This window comes from Rhyacophila brunnea, unplaced genomic scaffold, assembly GCF_057557595.1.
Source record: "Rhyacophila brunnea isolate RB1 unplaced genomic scaffold, BYU_Rbru_1.0 scaffold_15, whole genome shotgun sequence".
NCBI classification, from domain to species: domain Eukaryota; kingdom Metazoa; phylum Arthropoda; class Insecta; order Trichoptera; family Rhyacophilidae; genus Rhyacophila; species Rhyacophila brunnea.
This window is the reverse complement of record NW_028232806.1, coordinates 1,587,162-1,604,731: the sequence shown is the minus strand read 5'-3', so window position 1 is coordinate 1,604,731 and position 17,570 is coordinate 1,587,162. Positions and strand designations below refer to the sequence as shown.

Sequence of the window (17,570 nt, the reverse complement as noted above, 5' to 3'; positions counted from 1 at the left end):
AAAAGTTCTTTTTATTTTGTAATTATTTACACTGTAAAATTATAGAAGCTTCATTGAAAAATTATGTGAATGTCACTTGAGTGCCACTGCTTCTTTGATTAAAAATGTGCTCCTCATCACAAACTTGTTGGGACCCCCTGATCCACTACGTACAATTACACTACGTATAATATTAGTATTTAATACGCACTGGATATAGGTACTTCCTTACCTTGATTTAAATGCAATTTTAATCTCTGGATTAGTGAAATTATATAAATGCTTTTTTATCATTATTATTCCATAATAATATTATATTGTATTGTTAAATTTTATATTGTATTGCAATAGAATATAAATACTTATCTACTTATTAATTTAAAAATGACAGCTCTAATGGAAGATTTGATAATTTAAAACGAAATTAATTCCTATAATCCTAGTACATAAATATTTATTTCATCATCATCAACACAGAACGGGTCCTATCCACCCGTGTCCGGAAATTTATACGTATGCAGTTCGGCGTATCACACTGCACAGTGAAATGTTATATCGGAAATATGTGGCCGTATATTAAAGACCGTCAAACCTCTTTGGGTCGTATAGTATTAACATGAAATGAATTTCTAAATAAAACACGGTTCCTGTCGATTTACAGGAAGCCACTTACAAAATCACGGCGAACTGTGTACGGTGAAATGTAATAAGTACAATTTACACGTAACCCCTATCCACATCCTGAATCTTCATCTACACTCCAGTAACCTCAGGTTAAAAGTAGACCCGTTCAACCACCGAAGTTTTGGACTTACAAGTCGACCTGTCAAAATCAACGAACGCCACATTACCTGTTCAATATTCCTGTAACTAATTTGTATTTCAAATGGGTAAGTGATATAATTATTTACCAGGAATTGGCTAAAACAAGATGATTGAGGTAGATTATAATATAACTTTGCACTCCGGCTCTAGGAAGAAAATTATGTTAGTAATATATTATTCTAAAAATATTTTTTTACATATATTATCTATCTATTTTTTATCATTTGATCTAATTTGATGCGAGGTAATCAGGCATAGAGAGAGACATATCAGTAAGCCAGCTTTATGAAATGGATTTTTGGAGACCACAGCAGTTTCAAGACCTGGAAAAAGTTTGCACTTACTTATTTATAAACAAAAAACAACAGTGGATGAACTTCGATATAAATTTATTTCCCAAAATATTGGATTTAGTTTAAATTTGTCAAGAGTGATATGCACATATTATGATTCATTGTATTTACAATGTTTAAAGGCTTCAGCACAAGTTTATTTAAGAAAAAGCTCATCTCATCCACTATTGAGCCTATTGATTTCCTACAACTTGGCTATGAGTTACGAGAAAATAATTTGTATCCAAGTCAAATGACAAATGAACCTCTACCAAATTATTTAGTTAAACCATGCATATGTAATTCTAACTGCCGTACATTATTATGTAGTTATAAGAAATCAGCTTTGACATGTATATCATTGTGCAAATGTAAAAGTAGTGTTTGTAAAAACTGTGATCATGATACTTTACTTAAGGGGGGCTGAAGAGCTCGACATTCAAATATAATTTAGTATAAAAAGGACCTCGGCGTCGTAAGTATCGTTAATTTAAATTGATCTTTTCGCAAAAATCACTAATCATCGGAGATTTTATTTCAAGAAACAATATTATTATTATTAATATTGTCTGCCGCTTAACATTATTATTATTTTATAAACACCTGCAAGATGTACGCCGATCAGAAAACAGGGCTGTCAAAATAATATTATGAAATAATATTTTTAAAATGTTAATTTCATCATAGTTTTTAATCAAACCTGTGCAAGTACGTACTGATAACTTGGGTGGATTTTGTAGCAAACATACTATTGATATATATATATACGGGTATATTATTATTATAACCAAATTCAAATTGAATATAGGTTGATACTCAAATACTATTATAGTATGTTTATGATTTCGAGAAAATAATACGATGGTATAATCAATCCATATCAATTATTTGAAAACATTACATTTGCACTTTGCAAGATAACATCAAAATGTGTATATACTTATCTAAATGACGAATGACATTCATGAGTGAGCACGGCTGAAAGCATGGAAATGTGTTTTTTTCTATTTCAAAATCTTTTAATTGTGTATTATTTTATTACAGATTCAAGGCCAACTTCATATAACTAATAAAAAATACTGTTTGTTTCTACGAATAAAAAAAGACAGGAAGGAAGATGTGTACAAATCACGGCAATCAGAAAGGCCGGCAAATATGGCTGACAATGCGTGATACACAAACATAAAATACACAAAATTACAAACACATTCGAAGTTTGCCGCACACGTACAGACCACGTGATATTTGTTTACGCAAAATCGTCGCTTTTCAAAATGGCGAATTTGATTGCCAGATTTCACTTGCGATGAATCAGTATGTTCCTTCTTGTCTTTTTTTATTCGTAGGTTTGTTTACTATGTACACCGAGAAATTTCCATTTATAAAATCGAAAACGATTTTTACAGAAGAGTTTTGGAATATAATGCAACCAAAACTTAAAAAAATTCTATCATGGGTGTTGACTTCCTGAATTAGTTAACCCCAGGTCCATGCCACTACGTGAACCACAGTGGATATTAACCCATTTCCACAGTGGCAATAAGTTGCTGGCAACCTCATTAAATTTTACGATACTTACCATAATTGCTTAATAAATTTTACGATAATCATCATAATTATCGTAAAATCTAACGAGGTTGCCAGCAACTTAACTTGTTGCCAGTGTGTACCCGGCATTAGATACACAAAACTTAAATAATATATATTATAAATAAAAATTTTAAATTATAAATATTTATGATTTATGTCTTTGACAGCCCTGATGAAATATGAGTCGGATCGAGTCATAGAGCAAATTTATTGACACAAACAACTTTGACACGACCTTTTTATATTAACTAGTAGACCAGATATTATGGACCACATGTTAAAAAATCATATTTTCAATTCTCAAGGCCAATTCTGTAGAACGTCCCCTTAAAGCAGTTTGAACACTTGACTAGTTGTTTCTTTTTTTTAATAAATGTGTACTTGGTGTGGTTAGTGGTTATCGTTATTTCATTTATTCACCTACCTATATGTGCAACCTACACTGTTTATGGATTAACCATAATACTAAAACTAATGTCATATGCATAGATATAGTAAAGAAACCAATCTGGGTGATTTTATACAAAAATGCTACTAAATAAAATAATTTTAGCCAAGGAGGATCCTAAGAATCGATAATTTTGAACACATTGCACTACCCGCTATTTTTATTTTTTCAAATGGGACGAACCGTTCTACGACCATGCCGATGGCATGGTACAATTATTGCATTTTCAATCAATCCCCGATTCGGTCTTGGTTTTATTGAAGAACTCAGAACAATTTTTGGTGGGTTATAAGAAAAAAAATTAAAACCTCAATAAAAAAAAAATTACCACTAATATCGCCTGGCAACATCGACATTATACATCTTGGTGACTCCTAAAACCTATTCCAATTGTCAGAATGCGTTCCGCATATTATGTATACGTTATGTAATCCACGAGAATATATGGGATCCTGCACTAAGCTTAGACGGTTAAATTATGTTTTTCCTCGAGACGGAGCGATAATCTCGGGGATTAAACAAACTGGAACTGCGCTCCGGTCGATTTCGAGCCCTGCGGTATGTACTATAAATCTCGAGATCAGATTGTCAAAGCCTTTATCTTTCATCACATTATTGAAGTTCATCATGACCTTTTATACATAAACGTTATCATTTGATAATATGATTTCAATTACATACTCAATGATAACAGTGATATCATATTGTATCACTGTTTCTCCAATTTACAATAGGTTGGTAACATAATATTTTAAGGCATACGTCATACAATCGTAAATTTATCTAGAGTGGACACAACTATTTTTTACAAAAGTTACATCAGGACTATTCTAACATATCACTTCAAAATCAATAAAATAGTGGTAAATATGCTATCTAATATTTAGTGTTTAGACAGTAAAGTCAATATCCCGAGATGTAAACTATCTGGCGTGATGTTTTTTTTAGCACGGCCGCTCATGACTGTGATAACTGTTTTAGAACGAGATAGTGTACAAAAATTACAGATTGAAAATTAAAAGGCAGCGATTTTGAAAATTTACCACGATTTAATTTATCGTTCAGTACGGCAACATAATTTTTAATATGTCATACTTGATTCTAAATGCATCCGATTATAAAATATTGAAGCACATATGTTACTTCTGCTCCTAAAGCATTTTCCCTGCTCTCACGTGGTATAATTTCCAATCCTGATCTGGGAAATTTGCAGATGGTGCTGGTTAGTTCTTAAAATTCAATTATACCTTGCCTAAACCAAACCATAATAGTTTAGGTATGCTATGGATGATGCGACAAAAATAGTACACACGTTTCTAATCATACTTATTTGTTTTTGTTGAATTAAGAATACATATTATTCCAGATAGTGTCGGTTAATTTTTTTAAATTCATTTAGCCCTGGCTATATCAAATCATAATTGATAAAAAATATTCTTTAAATTTAATGGCATAATTTTATATATTTTATAGATAAACGACTATCTTTGACAATTAATTATCTACTATATTGTGTTGGATTAGGGAGGGTTTGATAGTATTTTCAAAACTAACAACCGCTATTGTAGCTTAGTTCAACGTAAACTGATACTTTCGAATGACAAAGTTTAATGTGCACTATTTATGTCGGATCTTAACAGCCTATCTTCAGCCTTCGTCATTGATATTACATTTATTATATAAGCTACATCTGTTTTGAAACTAAATATGACATATATATGACATATATATGCAGTTGAAACATCATCCTCATTCACAACCGAACTTACCCTCAATTATAAGAAAGAAATAAAAAATGTTTCAAATTTTGAAACCATCAATTGAGTGCGAAATTCAATATAATGAAAAGCCTGTAGTGTATTTTTGTTTGCTTGAGATACACATCAATAAAAGGGTTTTATGACCCCGGCCATAAGACTTTCCTCTTTGGTATTAGGTACGGTAGTGCTGATAGTACACTAGAGATGGGAAAACTAGTCGATTTTGAAGACTAAGTATACTTACTATCAGTATAAAAAAATACTTAGTATAGAAACTTGTTCCAAAATACTTACTAGTATTTGGAATACTATATAGAGCATTTGGCGTGCGTAAAAGTTTCATACTCAACTGAAACTAAAACCAACTCCATATTAGTATTTGAAATACGTATTGGCTCAGGGAACTCAGACTGTGTATCGGCTTCAATAGAATCGCAAAAATACGCTGAGCTCCGCTTGTCGAATAGTCCCATTTATTATAAAATTTTAAACACATTTTAAATTCATGAATTGTTTTTTGTTAGGTTACAATATTCTTATTAACAAAAATTAATAACAATGATTTTTTTTACATGTTTTGAGCGGTCATATAATAAGCCTAAGCCTGTGCGTCATCTCACCACTGTGCTGCGACACAAAATTTATGACCTATTATTCATACATTCGAACGCAATAGCTAATAAATTAAAATGTACCTATATTCAAGTGCTATGTATCTCGTTCGCGCGCATTTAATGTCAATAGTTTTGAAACCAACTGGCGACTGCATATCATCACAAGTTTTTTGGAATACGTTTATTGGGCTACACATACTGAGTATGGGTAGTTTCATCCGAAACTTAAGTACACAAACTGGTGACAGTATTTCCAACTCACTTCTAGTTTTGTGGTCCCGGCCATAAGACTTTCATCTTCGGTATGACGGTTTACTATTTATGTCGGATCTTCACAGCCTACGTCCACCTTTCGCCACTGCTGTTTTGTTGTGGATAAGTAGGGCTTGGCAATACGCTATTGGGCCAATACGTCCCTGCCTTTTCTTGTTATCATCTAAGTACCTGACAAATCTGTGATTATCAATAAGTATGATATCTTTATTTTGAATGTCAGAATGCCAGATTTTTTCGCTATATCATTATTTAAAAGATAATAAATACATTTATTGTTATACGAGTAGCTGTAGAGTGTAGAGCGAACACAATTTTAATTGTTTTATAAAATTTAATTATTACATTAAATCAATTTAATGTGATTGTGATTCTCGTGAATATGTTACTTGTGCTATTTTCGAACCGGTAAATTTACAGCCGGTTATTTTACCGGTTAATTGGAGAATTTGGGATCACATTACTCCCGTCCGCACTAGGTAATTCTTTTTCATATATTTTGTACGCAGATTTCCAACGTGGTGAATCTTTAACACCCCCGTTACTGTCATGTCCATGCGCCCCACATCTTGAAGTTGCCCCCCAGGCCATGATCTTTGGTGCCCCTTCTACCTACAACTAAGGTTAAAGGCAGTCTGACGGTTGAGTGGCGTTTTCGAAATGGTGTTTGAGGTCAATAAAAATTCAATGCATTTTTAGCGATTTTTAACACATTACGGAGAACACACAATAACCAAAAATTGCATTGCACAACCATATACCTATTATAAAATAAATAAACAACTCCAAAGGAAAATAGCACCGCAGGCAACTTTTTTTACTATCAGAGCAAATTTAAGAAGTCAATTATGTGGTCGACCCGCCACGCCGGGCCCCTAGGCTAGAGCCCTGTCACCCTCCCCCCCCTTGTAGGGGCCATGGTCATGTCACCGTATGTTACCCGCCCCATTGAACAACAAATATTACAGTTGATATCCACTTCGTCATCTCAATATTTCAGCTATTCCTAAAATCATCAATATTACATATAATTAAAATGTTTTGTTTTCAAAATCGATAGCATTATCTAGTAAATACACATTATGATTGATAGGTATTCGAGAGATTTTATTTAACTGTCATAAATAATTGTAAATGCACATTGGAAACAGAGCCTCGCATTATATTATGAACAAAAGACATAATTATATCTAAAAGTATATGCGACAAAGAGAAACATACTCAATTGTGAGAAGTTATGACTTGTAGGATGTAAGAATATATAGAAAAACCCATAAGATGTTATCACTTTTTGATCATTTTATAGTTAAAGCAAATAATAAATAATGATTATGAAACCCCATTAGACTTATTTGTGTTACCAAAATAGGCATTTTACTTTTACCTACTGTAATATTGTCAATCAAGTACGGTAACCCAAGGTCACTTCACTGCAACGGGCGGACTTTATTAGTTTCGTAAACTGAAGGTTAAAACCCTTCATAGAAAACTGGTACTACTCCCAAAAGTTGTAATATTTATATCCGTTCCTTCATTCGCCACCCTTTATATTGTGCCACTTCTATGCTGCGCATGACCTGTCTACCATCACGGGAGGTCACTGTTAAAGCTCTGCGCATTTATTCAACTTTTCATTATTTTTTCAAACTATACACTACCAAATTATTAATGCAATTTGATAGCATTTCATATAAGAACTACTAGTTTAATTCGTCGTAATTAAGTAGGGTGGACGTAGCTTAATTGGAAAAGCACATAGTGGTTGCAGGTTCAAGTACCGTCGGATGTAGTATTATTTTAGCATTAGTTGTTTGTTCTTCCAAGGTGTAAAACTAACCTGCCATTAGTGATGCCAATTAGGAGGCCAATAATTACTCTGTTCAACAAAAACACGTCGGAATTTTACATATTCCACTTACTTGAGATTGGGTATAGGTGGGCATTGTTTTATAAATTCTTAAAATAGGGTCTACTTAGGTCATTCATTGTACTTTCTTGTATCTAATTTACAATTTTTGTATTCACTCCTTCTACCGTTTAATAACTTAATACTGCATAGGTAATATATATTTCTTTCTTTTTAAATTTCATGTTGCAAACGTCTTAAATTAATAATTTATAAATTTCACCCACGATGGCCCCGCTGCTTATGCGTCGTGGGTCCCAGGTTCGAATGCTGGGTCTGGCAAGTACACATATTGTTTTTCAATTTGTGTATGAGCCAGAGTGTGGATCTAATATATTGAGCAAGTGGCTGACATCCATTTCTCGTAAAAAAAATGTTAATACAAACCTCCACTCTGTGAAGGCCCATATGATCTTATTAGTATCGGACGTGGTCGAAAAAAAAATCATTATATGTAAAAATAAATAAAATTGATTTGTATTAAAACGTATTAGCATGGATACTGGATCTGATACATTGATAATTTTAATGATTCATGTGAATGGACTTGAACCTCGTAAATATTCGATCGGAAGTGTGTGCTTATGAATGGTGACCAACTGTACCTGAATACTTTGATAATGCTTCCTCACAACAACAAAAATACTATCTAATAAATCAGATATCAATCAGTGGACATTAAATTCTTACAGATCAATAGATGATAATAAAGCACGTCATTAATACATATTGCCAGTGTAAATAAATAATCGAAGTGCCAAGCTAATGAAAAACAATATGATAAAGGTAACTAAAAAAACCGGTAGATATGAATATTTCTAAGAATCAGATAAGTTTGAATAAACATAATAATAAAAAAAACAACTAGTAACAACACCAGTGTCAAAGGGTAGAGGTAGGCTGTTAAGATCCGATATAAATAGTGCACAATAAACTTTGTTAGTCTTACGTATCTTAAGTCTACAATTTACCTACAGATGGTGGTGGTTAGTTTTTAAAAATCAATTAAACCCTGCCTAATCAAACCATAATAGTTTTGGTATATTTTGGGCAATACGACAAAATTGTGCACACTTTTTCATTCATACTTATTTGTTTTCGTTGGATTAATACATAATACAAATATTGTGGGTTAATTTTTTTAAAGTTTCTGTCCGTGTCTAAACTTATTCTATCTATAAAATATCCAAAGTTATGTATGATTTAGTTGCATAATTTTAGATATTTTATAGATAGACGAGTATTTTGTGACTGTTATTTATTATGGCTTGGTTTCGCAGTTTTTAATTGAATTTTAAAAACGAACTAACACCGTATGTAAATTGTAGTCTAATTTCAATGAAAACAAATACGTATGACTGACAAAGTTTAGTAAGTATACACTTTTTATGACTGATCTTAACAGCCTACTTCCAACCTTCGCCACTGAATAACACAAACATAGACCCAGAATTAATGGGAACTGAACTACCTAACGGATGTGGAGTAACAGGTAACCCATTTCGAGCGTGGAAGAATATGGGATAAACTTAAACACGTGTCAAGAATACTTTATTATTCTTCGTTCTGACAACTGCTCGGTTTATACACTGACGCTCATTCAATATTGGTGTATTTGAAGGTTGCAATACACACTATTGCACAGGGAACTGAAATACCTAACGGGCAAGGAGAAGCAGGCAACCGATATCGAGTAAGGAAGAATACGGGATAAATTTAAACACGTGACAAGGATACGTCATACGTCGAATACTGACAACTCGGTTTATGCATTGACGCTCATTTAATATTGGTGTATTACACACACTATTGCAAGTTTATAATGTGTGTTTCATTTTCGTAGAATACTCACACATTCAAACCCCTGCTTCAAAAAGTAGTGTAGTGGGGTATAGCCTATTTGAATTATATTTATTAATCTGTTCTGTGCATATACTCCTCCAAACCAACCCGCCCCACAACACACTTAGTCTTAATCGTGCGTATCACAGGTACCTACGTTTTTTGTGAAGCACCGGTAGATTTTTAAGGCTAGTTAATGTATCAGGAGTAGATACCCAAAAGTAAGGTGGCCACGTAGTGTGCTTTGACTGTATTTACAGAGAATTTCTAATAAATGTGCCCACGGGAAAGAGGAACATAATGGACTATTATAAACAAATGATTCTAATTAATAAATATAATAATATTAATACTATCGACCGATGGTACTTGAAGGAATTTGAATTTAAATTCTAATGTATTTAAGCTTTGTAATATTCCATTTGAGTCGTTTTGGCATAATATCGCATTAGGTAACTCCTAACTCCATTAGTTAATAGACAGGACAGATAGCTCAAGCAAGGTCAATCAGTGGACATCATGGCCCCTACATCCTGAATCGGACCCCCAGGCCAGGATGTATGGTGGGGCCCCCTACCTATCGCTAAGGTTATAGACAGTGTAATTTTTTACAGTAGTATTCCTCAAAAGGTTTCCGCGGAACCCCAGAGATAAGGTGATTCTGTGTATTTTTAGCGATTTTTCGTGACCTTATTTTGTGGTAGCCAAGTAACATGCAACCCTTCGCTATATTGGGTAAATAGCAATTTTTTTAATTTGGGAAACACAATAATTTTAAAATAAAATTCTACACTTGAATTATCACATCAAATTGCATCGCACAGCCAGATATTTTCATTTTCAAGAAAAATTGTGCTGTGTTTTTCTCACCTAACTGGTTCACCAGCCACACCGGGTCCCCAGGCTAGAGCCCTGTCGGCGCCCTTCTTGTGGGGACCATGATGGACATATTTAGGTGACTTCGAAATATACCAGACCTCAGAAATATACATACTTAAAATTGCCAATATCAATTAAATGGTTTCGAAGAGATAGAAAATGTCTGAAAGCTAGTTCTGTTCAGTAGAATCAGTGACGTCCTTAGCCAAAATGCCACCCCATTTTTTTGTATAGTATTTTTTATCATCCTTCCATGTCTCCAATATCTAAGAAATGTGTTGTATGGATACATTACGAACAAAATATATACCACTTAATCTAATTTAAATGCTATCTCTACTTCAATAGACAATATTGCGAGTCCACGGTTTTCAGATACATTTAAATATACACCTGACAACTTTCAAGACTCGTGAGTGACTGGCAAAAATATTTGGATATATTAATTAGGTAAGTATGTAAGTACCTACCGATAATTCATATATAATTCTCAAATCTGCACGTGTCATTGCTGGTAATCAAGAATGTGACGTCCAAGGGCAACGGAAGGAAACTAGACATCGTAAACCCGACAAATTAACACTCCGGTTAAACATTTTATGTTAATTAATACATTTTGTTTCCAACCAGTGAGCTGATTTTTTTTATTGGAGAGATTTTTCGGCGATTACTAAGGTTTTGGTACCTATTTCTATATTATATACCTAATGTTTCTTCTCGATTTGCCGCCTTTCGAGTAACTGCCGCCCCCAAGCGACGCTCAATCTGCCTACCCCCACGGGACGTCACTGAGTAGAATGAAGAAATAGCGCAACTCCACAAGGTCAAAAGTAATGAACTCAGCTTCAAGAGACATTCATCATTGGTCCAGAATAATGTTGATAATTAGATACTGTGTAATCATAGCGTTATCTAATTGATGAATTATAATAATATATATTATCTACGCCAATGACGTAAAGATCGTTATTTATAACAAGGAGTATATATATTGATTTCCACATGGTTTCTACGTCATAATTTATATATTGTATTTATATAAATATTATCAATTAATCTAGTTTCTCTTTCCACGAATTTTTCTTTCAAAACAGTAATCTTTAACGATTTATCTCATGTACATACCTAAATGCTTACTGAATGTGTCAAGTGTTTTCTTATCTTATCATTTAATTTTTAAATCATATCTTTCAAAATATCCTATTTGAATATTGGTTTTAATACGCATCTTGCAGTACTATGACAACAATAATAATTAGAAGGTATATTTTCATATGTTTACATTGAGATGTTTCGATATTAGAGTGTTTTTTTTTTTTTAAATAACTGGTGGCGCTTTTGAAGTGGACTGTAATTTGAAGATGTTGGTTGGTGGATTACGGATTTAGGGGAGGGGGGTTAACAGTATGCCAGACACTGACCTTTTTATGTTGAGAGGGCTGGCACGCACTTTTCGGTGCATACCGGATTCTTTAGTAGTAGGTAGTGTTACACCCCCGTATGGTTCCCATTTGGAGATGTCTCTATGTATCTGAAGAGGCCCGAGTCGGTATCAAATCCAACAAATAGTAAAGCGCTGATTACGAAAATAAATAATAATAATAGAGCCGAGCCGGCAATGCCGTAGATTATGACTGTTGAAAATATTGCAACGTCGCCGTTTTTCGACAACGCTTTCGTTGAAAGCAAAACACTAGATGGCGGGCAGAATGCTGCCAACAGCCAAATCGCAAACGCGTACATTTCGTCCTCCGTAAAATAAATTATTAAAAATGTAACTATTATATAATATTAACTTAAATATACCTTGCCGTTTCCAAAACAATTCCGGTGTGTTATTTGTTCACCTCCACATCCCGAATCCAGACGAAAAACCATACTAAAAATAAAAGTGACAGCTTGTTTTTTCACTTTTGAAAATGGAGGCAAATGATAGTAGTGCGCATCAGATGTCTAAAGACTCTTATTGCATTTATCTGTCTATGGCATGTACGTACTGCGTTAGTATATAAGGTATATATAAGTTACACCGTTATTGTTAGTAAAAAGCTCTCTGAAACCATAGTTGCGGGTTCGATCCCGTGTCTATCAAACATTACATGTTTTTTTGGTCAATATGAGTTTGATTGAGAAGTGCCAAATAGCCATTCCCTGTAAAATAAAGTCTATTAATATAACCTGCAATCAGTGGAAATCTAAATACTTCGTTTATGAGAAAAACTAATACTTAGCTCTCTTTCTTTATTCTTCCAGAAGTGACTTGAAGTAGCTGGCTCTGTGGGAAGTGGATGCTAAAGTGGCGCTTCGTTCCAAAGAGACGAGAAAGCCAAATTGTTGGCTACTCCAGCATCATGGCAGACAACCAAGGATTCTACGTGTCAAACGATGACGATGGTTACGAGGTAAAGATAATTTCCTCACTTACTTAGTCCACACTAGGGAATCCTATCCCGAGCCAACATTTTGATCTCGGGATTACAATCTGACGATCCCGGGATTAGCGTTTTTTTCGATAGTTAATATTATTATTTTTGTATTTATTCAAATAGCATTGATAAAATCCGTCAAAAATGTCTAGTATAATTTATACTATTTAAGATATTTAATGTTAATATTGTGTACGTTCAATCTTGAAAATTCATGGGTTTAATGGAGTAAATAATAATTATTGTAACATAGATAATAGGTAATGTGGAAGTAAAACAGTTTTTTTAAATTTATTTAAGAAAAAATAAAATTCATAAAATTCGGCGTAGAAACAAGTGCCGACCTGCACTTCCGAGGCACTGGCGGTTAGACGCCGTTCGCGTGCCAGAACGTCAGAGGCGTCTAGCTGGTTAAATTAATGAATTTATTATTTTTATGATGTTATTACGATTGCGTATGACAACAAAAAACGGTTATTTATTATCTGTAAGCATCCGGCGATTCCCCTTGTGACACGTGCAGGTATATACACTTCGCTAATATAATTTTGTACACATACTAATTATTGATTATGATTGATAAAAAATCAATTCCGAAGGTTTCGGGATTATGTTTACTAATCTCGGGATTCATAGGTATCGAAAATTGTCCGGGATCCCGGGATTGGATTCCCTAGTCCACACCCGCTGAGAATATTACCTATAACCTAAAGACATTTTAAATGTAAAGAAATACACAACCATATCTCTATGATCTGAATTTAAGATTAACAATCCAAGTATATCGAATATTCAACTAAAACATGCAAACAAAGGCTTGGGATTGTCCAAAATAATTTTGGACCTATGTAGTTTGATGCTATTTGTCCTTGAGATCTTAACCCTGTCTGCTTCATTATACTATGAAACGGTGCACCTTCCAAAGACTGCGCATATTGTGTATGTATACGACGCGTTATTTTACGTACATTTGAGGCATTACGAGTGGCCTATTGGTTAAGGAGACCAACTAATGAAGACATAGAATTTTTAGGTATCCCCCAGTTGGGATTTTCTTTTGTGGAATATCTATTATAAAAAAGTAAAATCTTCAGTAAATTCTATGTATCAATAAAAACTGAGGATGGAAAAAAGGAGATGAACTTCTCAAGACTAGGGATTGCAATACCGAATGAATATGTCAATACCGGTATTTCGGCATTTCTTATTGAATACCGGTATAATACTGGTATTCATCAAAACATATTAAAGACAAAATGAAGTACCTATCAATAAATTTAGCTGTTGAAATCTATTTAAAACAATATTTTATAGCCACCTAAAGTACACACTTACATTTGTTATGTTGACCTTTATAAATATATATAGATCATAATATTTTAGAACTGCTAGAATTTTTACAAATAATGTCAGGTACAGGAAAATCTCTCTCAAATTCAACGTTTGTTGGGTCTTATATCAACGATGGATCAATAGTTATAGAATAATAGGAATTATTTGCCACGGATGTTTTCTTTTACGAAATAATATGTAAATTCCTAGTGACAATTCTATAAATATCTTTGAAGGATTTTGTTTTATTATTATTTAACTTTGTTGGTTTTTTAAATTAGCTAAAAAATTAAATGTATAATGCAATATAGTAGTAAATAGTGAACAAAACAACATGTAATTCATTTTCGAAAAACATACCTAAACGTATATGCTTTCTTAATACCGAAAATACCGGTATTTTGGATTTTTGAAACCGGTATTTCGGTATCGATAAATAATTGAATACCGGTTTTGAAATACTGGTATTGCAATATCTACTCAAGACCCTGATCACCAAGACCCAAGCACTTTGGATAAGGAATCCTACACACGTATATTCTACATTAGAAGATACTCATTTCTCGCTATGTGACTTCTTAGGTTTCTCATGGAACTAGATCGCAATAACCGACTAACCCAACTGAAGGTCAGATATACTTGACTACGTAGTTTTCCTTTCAAATTGTATATGATATAGGCATTCCCAGATGTGAGGTACATAACAGGAAAGTCTTCCTCCGTGAGCCACTTGATATTTATTTTTAAAAGTACAAGATTTTTTATTTTCCCTTGGTATTATCATATTCTTCGTGGTATAACTAAAGATTTTTTCTTTTTCCAGAAAAGAAGACCAAGTATGGAATTGCGACAAGTAAACATTGGCTCACTAAGTCAGGTGTGTATAAGTAAATCTTGGAGTAGATTATGAACGCCTCGATTGTAGCAGCTGATTTATTGAAAAGCTAATATATTACAGTTTACTATTTTTTTATCAACGAATAATTCACAAGATTTAAGAATGTTACATTCTAATTATTGAACATATATAATTTTGAAAACACTTCTGAGAAAATATATTATAACCAATAGAAAAAAATCGTTTTGAAAAATGTAAGGAATCGAATCAGCATCTCCCGGGTATCACACTCACGCACATATACCGCTATGCTAAAGGAGTCATACTTATTTGCGCCAAATTTTAACTATAATTGGCTTTTAATACTTACTAAAGCGCTTTCCAACTTGAGCTACTATTGGCGTTCGGCTTTTGTATTTTAAATCAAAGTAGGTATTACTTTAATTTCTAATCGACGTCACAGATCACTCCAAGATTTTTGGATAGAAAATATGTAATAATAATAATAGTAAATATAATGATTTTCAATTGAAAAATCTTTTTAAAAAAAAGTAAGACACACCGCAGGAATCGAGCCTGCATCTCTTGAGTATCGCGCCCACGCACATTGTCCAATACCTATGCTAAAGAAGTCACACTTAATTACGACAAATTTTAATTATTGGCTTTTTAATACTCACTGAAGTGTTATCCAAATTGAGCTACTATTGTATACTAAAATACAAAAGCCGATTGCCATGTAATCATGTTACCCTAAGAGCCTGTCCACGTGGCGCGATTCCCATCGCGATTTACGCTCGAAAACCAGAAATGGCTTCCGTCCAGATATGGTGTAGTTTGCGCGTTTGAAACAAGAAGTAATTCATTTTTGAATCGGCATAAAGAAAGTGTAGAAAAAAGCACTATAACTCGATGGTGTTAGTCGGTTTCTATGAGATTTTGTATTTCGCGATTACTTCCAATACTTATTCTCCGCACTTTACAACCTAGGTGACGTAATTTATTTAGTAGCAATAAAAAGTCTCGCGTTCGAGTGCCAAGCGGTCGTATTTGATTTTGCAATGGCTTTAAACGCCGCGATTGTCCAGAGTCTGGCGTTTGCAGGCGATCGTTGCGCGAGAGTCAAAACGCGCGAGCGCTTGTGGACAGCTGAATTGGGTCACATGTACCTGGAGAACGCGCGATTTGTTACTCGCTAGATAGAAAGCATCATGAACCATAACATACATACATAACATATTGACATAAAGTGCAGTTGCAGATTTCTTCCATTCCATGACAAATTAATAACATTTTCTCCTTTCTAGAATGGGGCAGCACGATTAACTCACGATCCACATCCAGAAATTGCACAGAAACCTGGTTATTTACTGGAAAAGTTCAACTCAATAGGAAACGGAATGCAAGAGTTTGCAAGGCGAAGAAAACGGTGGATAAACTATTTAGCAATCCTAACTCTAAATATAGCAGTTTTCGCTTACTTCTTTATAGCACTTCACTACTGGATCACGTATGGTGAGTTTGCCCCATCACTATTTTAATATTTAGCTATTCACCCGCTAAATAGGTCATCATCATCAGCCTGTATCTAACCACTGCTGGATGAAGGCCTCTATTGGCTGATTCCACTTCTCTCGGTCATGTGTGTTGCGTTGCCACGTAGCTACTTCCGCAGAACTCTATCATTTCATCAATCCAGCGGTCTCTAGGTCTACCTTGCGGACATTTTGTACCTCTTGGGTACCACTGGATGACTAGATTTGGCCAACGATTGTCTCTTCTTCGAGCTATGTGCCCAGCCCATTTCCATTTGAGGCCTTTAGCGAACTCTATTACATCGCAAACCCTTGTCTGTTTCCTAAATAGGTAAATAGGTATGTAATACTAAATCTTTAAAGTGTTTTCAGGTCTGAGGCGCTGGCGGGCTTTGAGACCCCTTTGTGAAAGTATTAGAATAGGGCTCTAGCCCGAGGTCCCGGCGTGGCAGGTTGACCAAAATTTTATTAAATTCGCTATAAAAGTAAAAAAAGTTGCCTGCGGCGATATTTTACTTGGATATTACTCTAATTTTAAAATATGTGATTGTGTGATACAATTTTTGATAAGTGTGTGTCAACACGATAGATACACCATCATAAATAGTCAGGTGTTCGAATTTAGAACTAATCTCATCACAGTATAAATAATATTGAATGATATAATATATTAACATGTGATGCCCTCACTCAGCAGGCAACTTATACTGGAGGATCTCTAGGCAAATTCATAATTCAAGTGAATGTATTAAAAAATACAAAAAATCGTTAAAATGACACTGAATAAATAATACCCTTAATTTTGGCTCGAACACCATTTGGAAAACGCTACTGTAGAGTTGTTGACTTACACAGTGCCCTTAACCTTAGCGATAGGTAGGAGGGCTATGCAATAGGTTCAAACATAGTATAGGTTGCCAGGAATGTTCATGTTTCAATTATTATTATTTTTTTAACTAAGATGTTGGCATTACCTAACGAAGTGACCGTA

General features: G+C 33.9%; 1 protein-coding gene across 1 annotated transcript in view; it reads left to right on the top strand.

Moving 5' to 3' along the window:
• LOC147074762 (uncharacterized) overlaps positions 1-17,570 on the top strand; it is a 60,669-nt gene that overhangs the window by 16,449 nt on the left and 26,650 nt on the right. The window contains exons 2-4 of the mRNA XM_085942597.1: positions 12,702-12,850; positions 15,030-15,083; positions 16,352-16,559. Of these exons, the coding sequence (XP_085798723.1) occupies positions 12,737-12,850; positions 15,030-15,083; positions 16,352-16,559 (376 nt within the window). The 5' untranslated portion in view covers positions 12,702-12,736. The remainder of the gene's footprint in view (positions 1-12,701; positions 12,851-15,029; positions 15,084-16,351; positions 16,560-17,570) is intronic.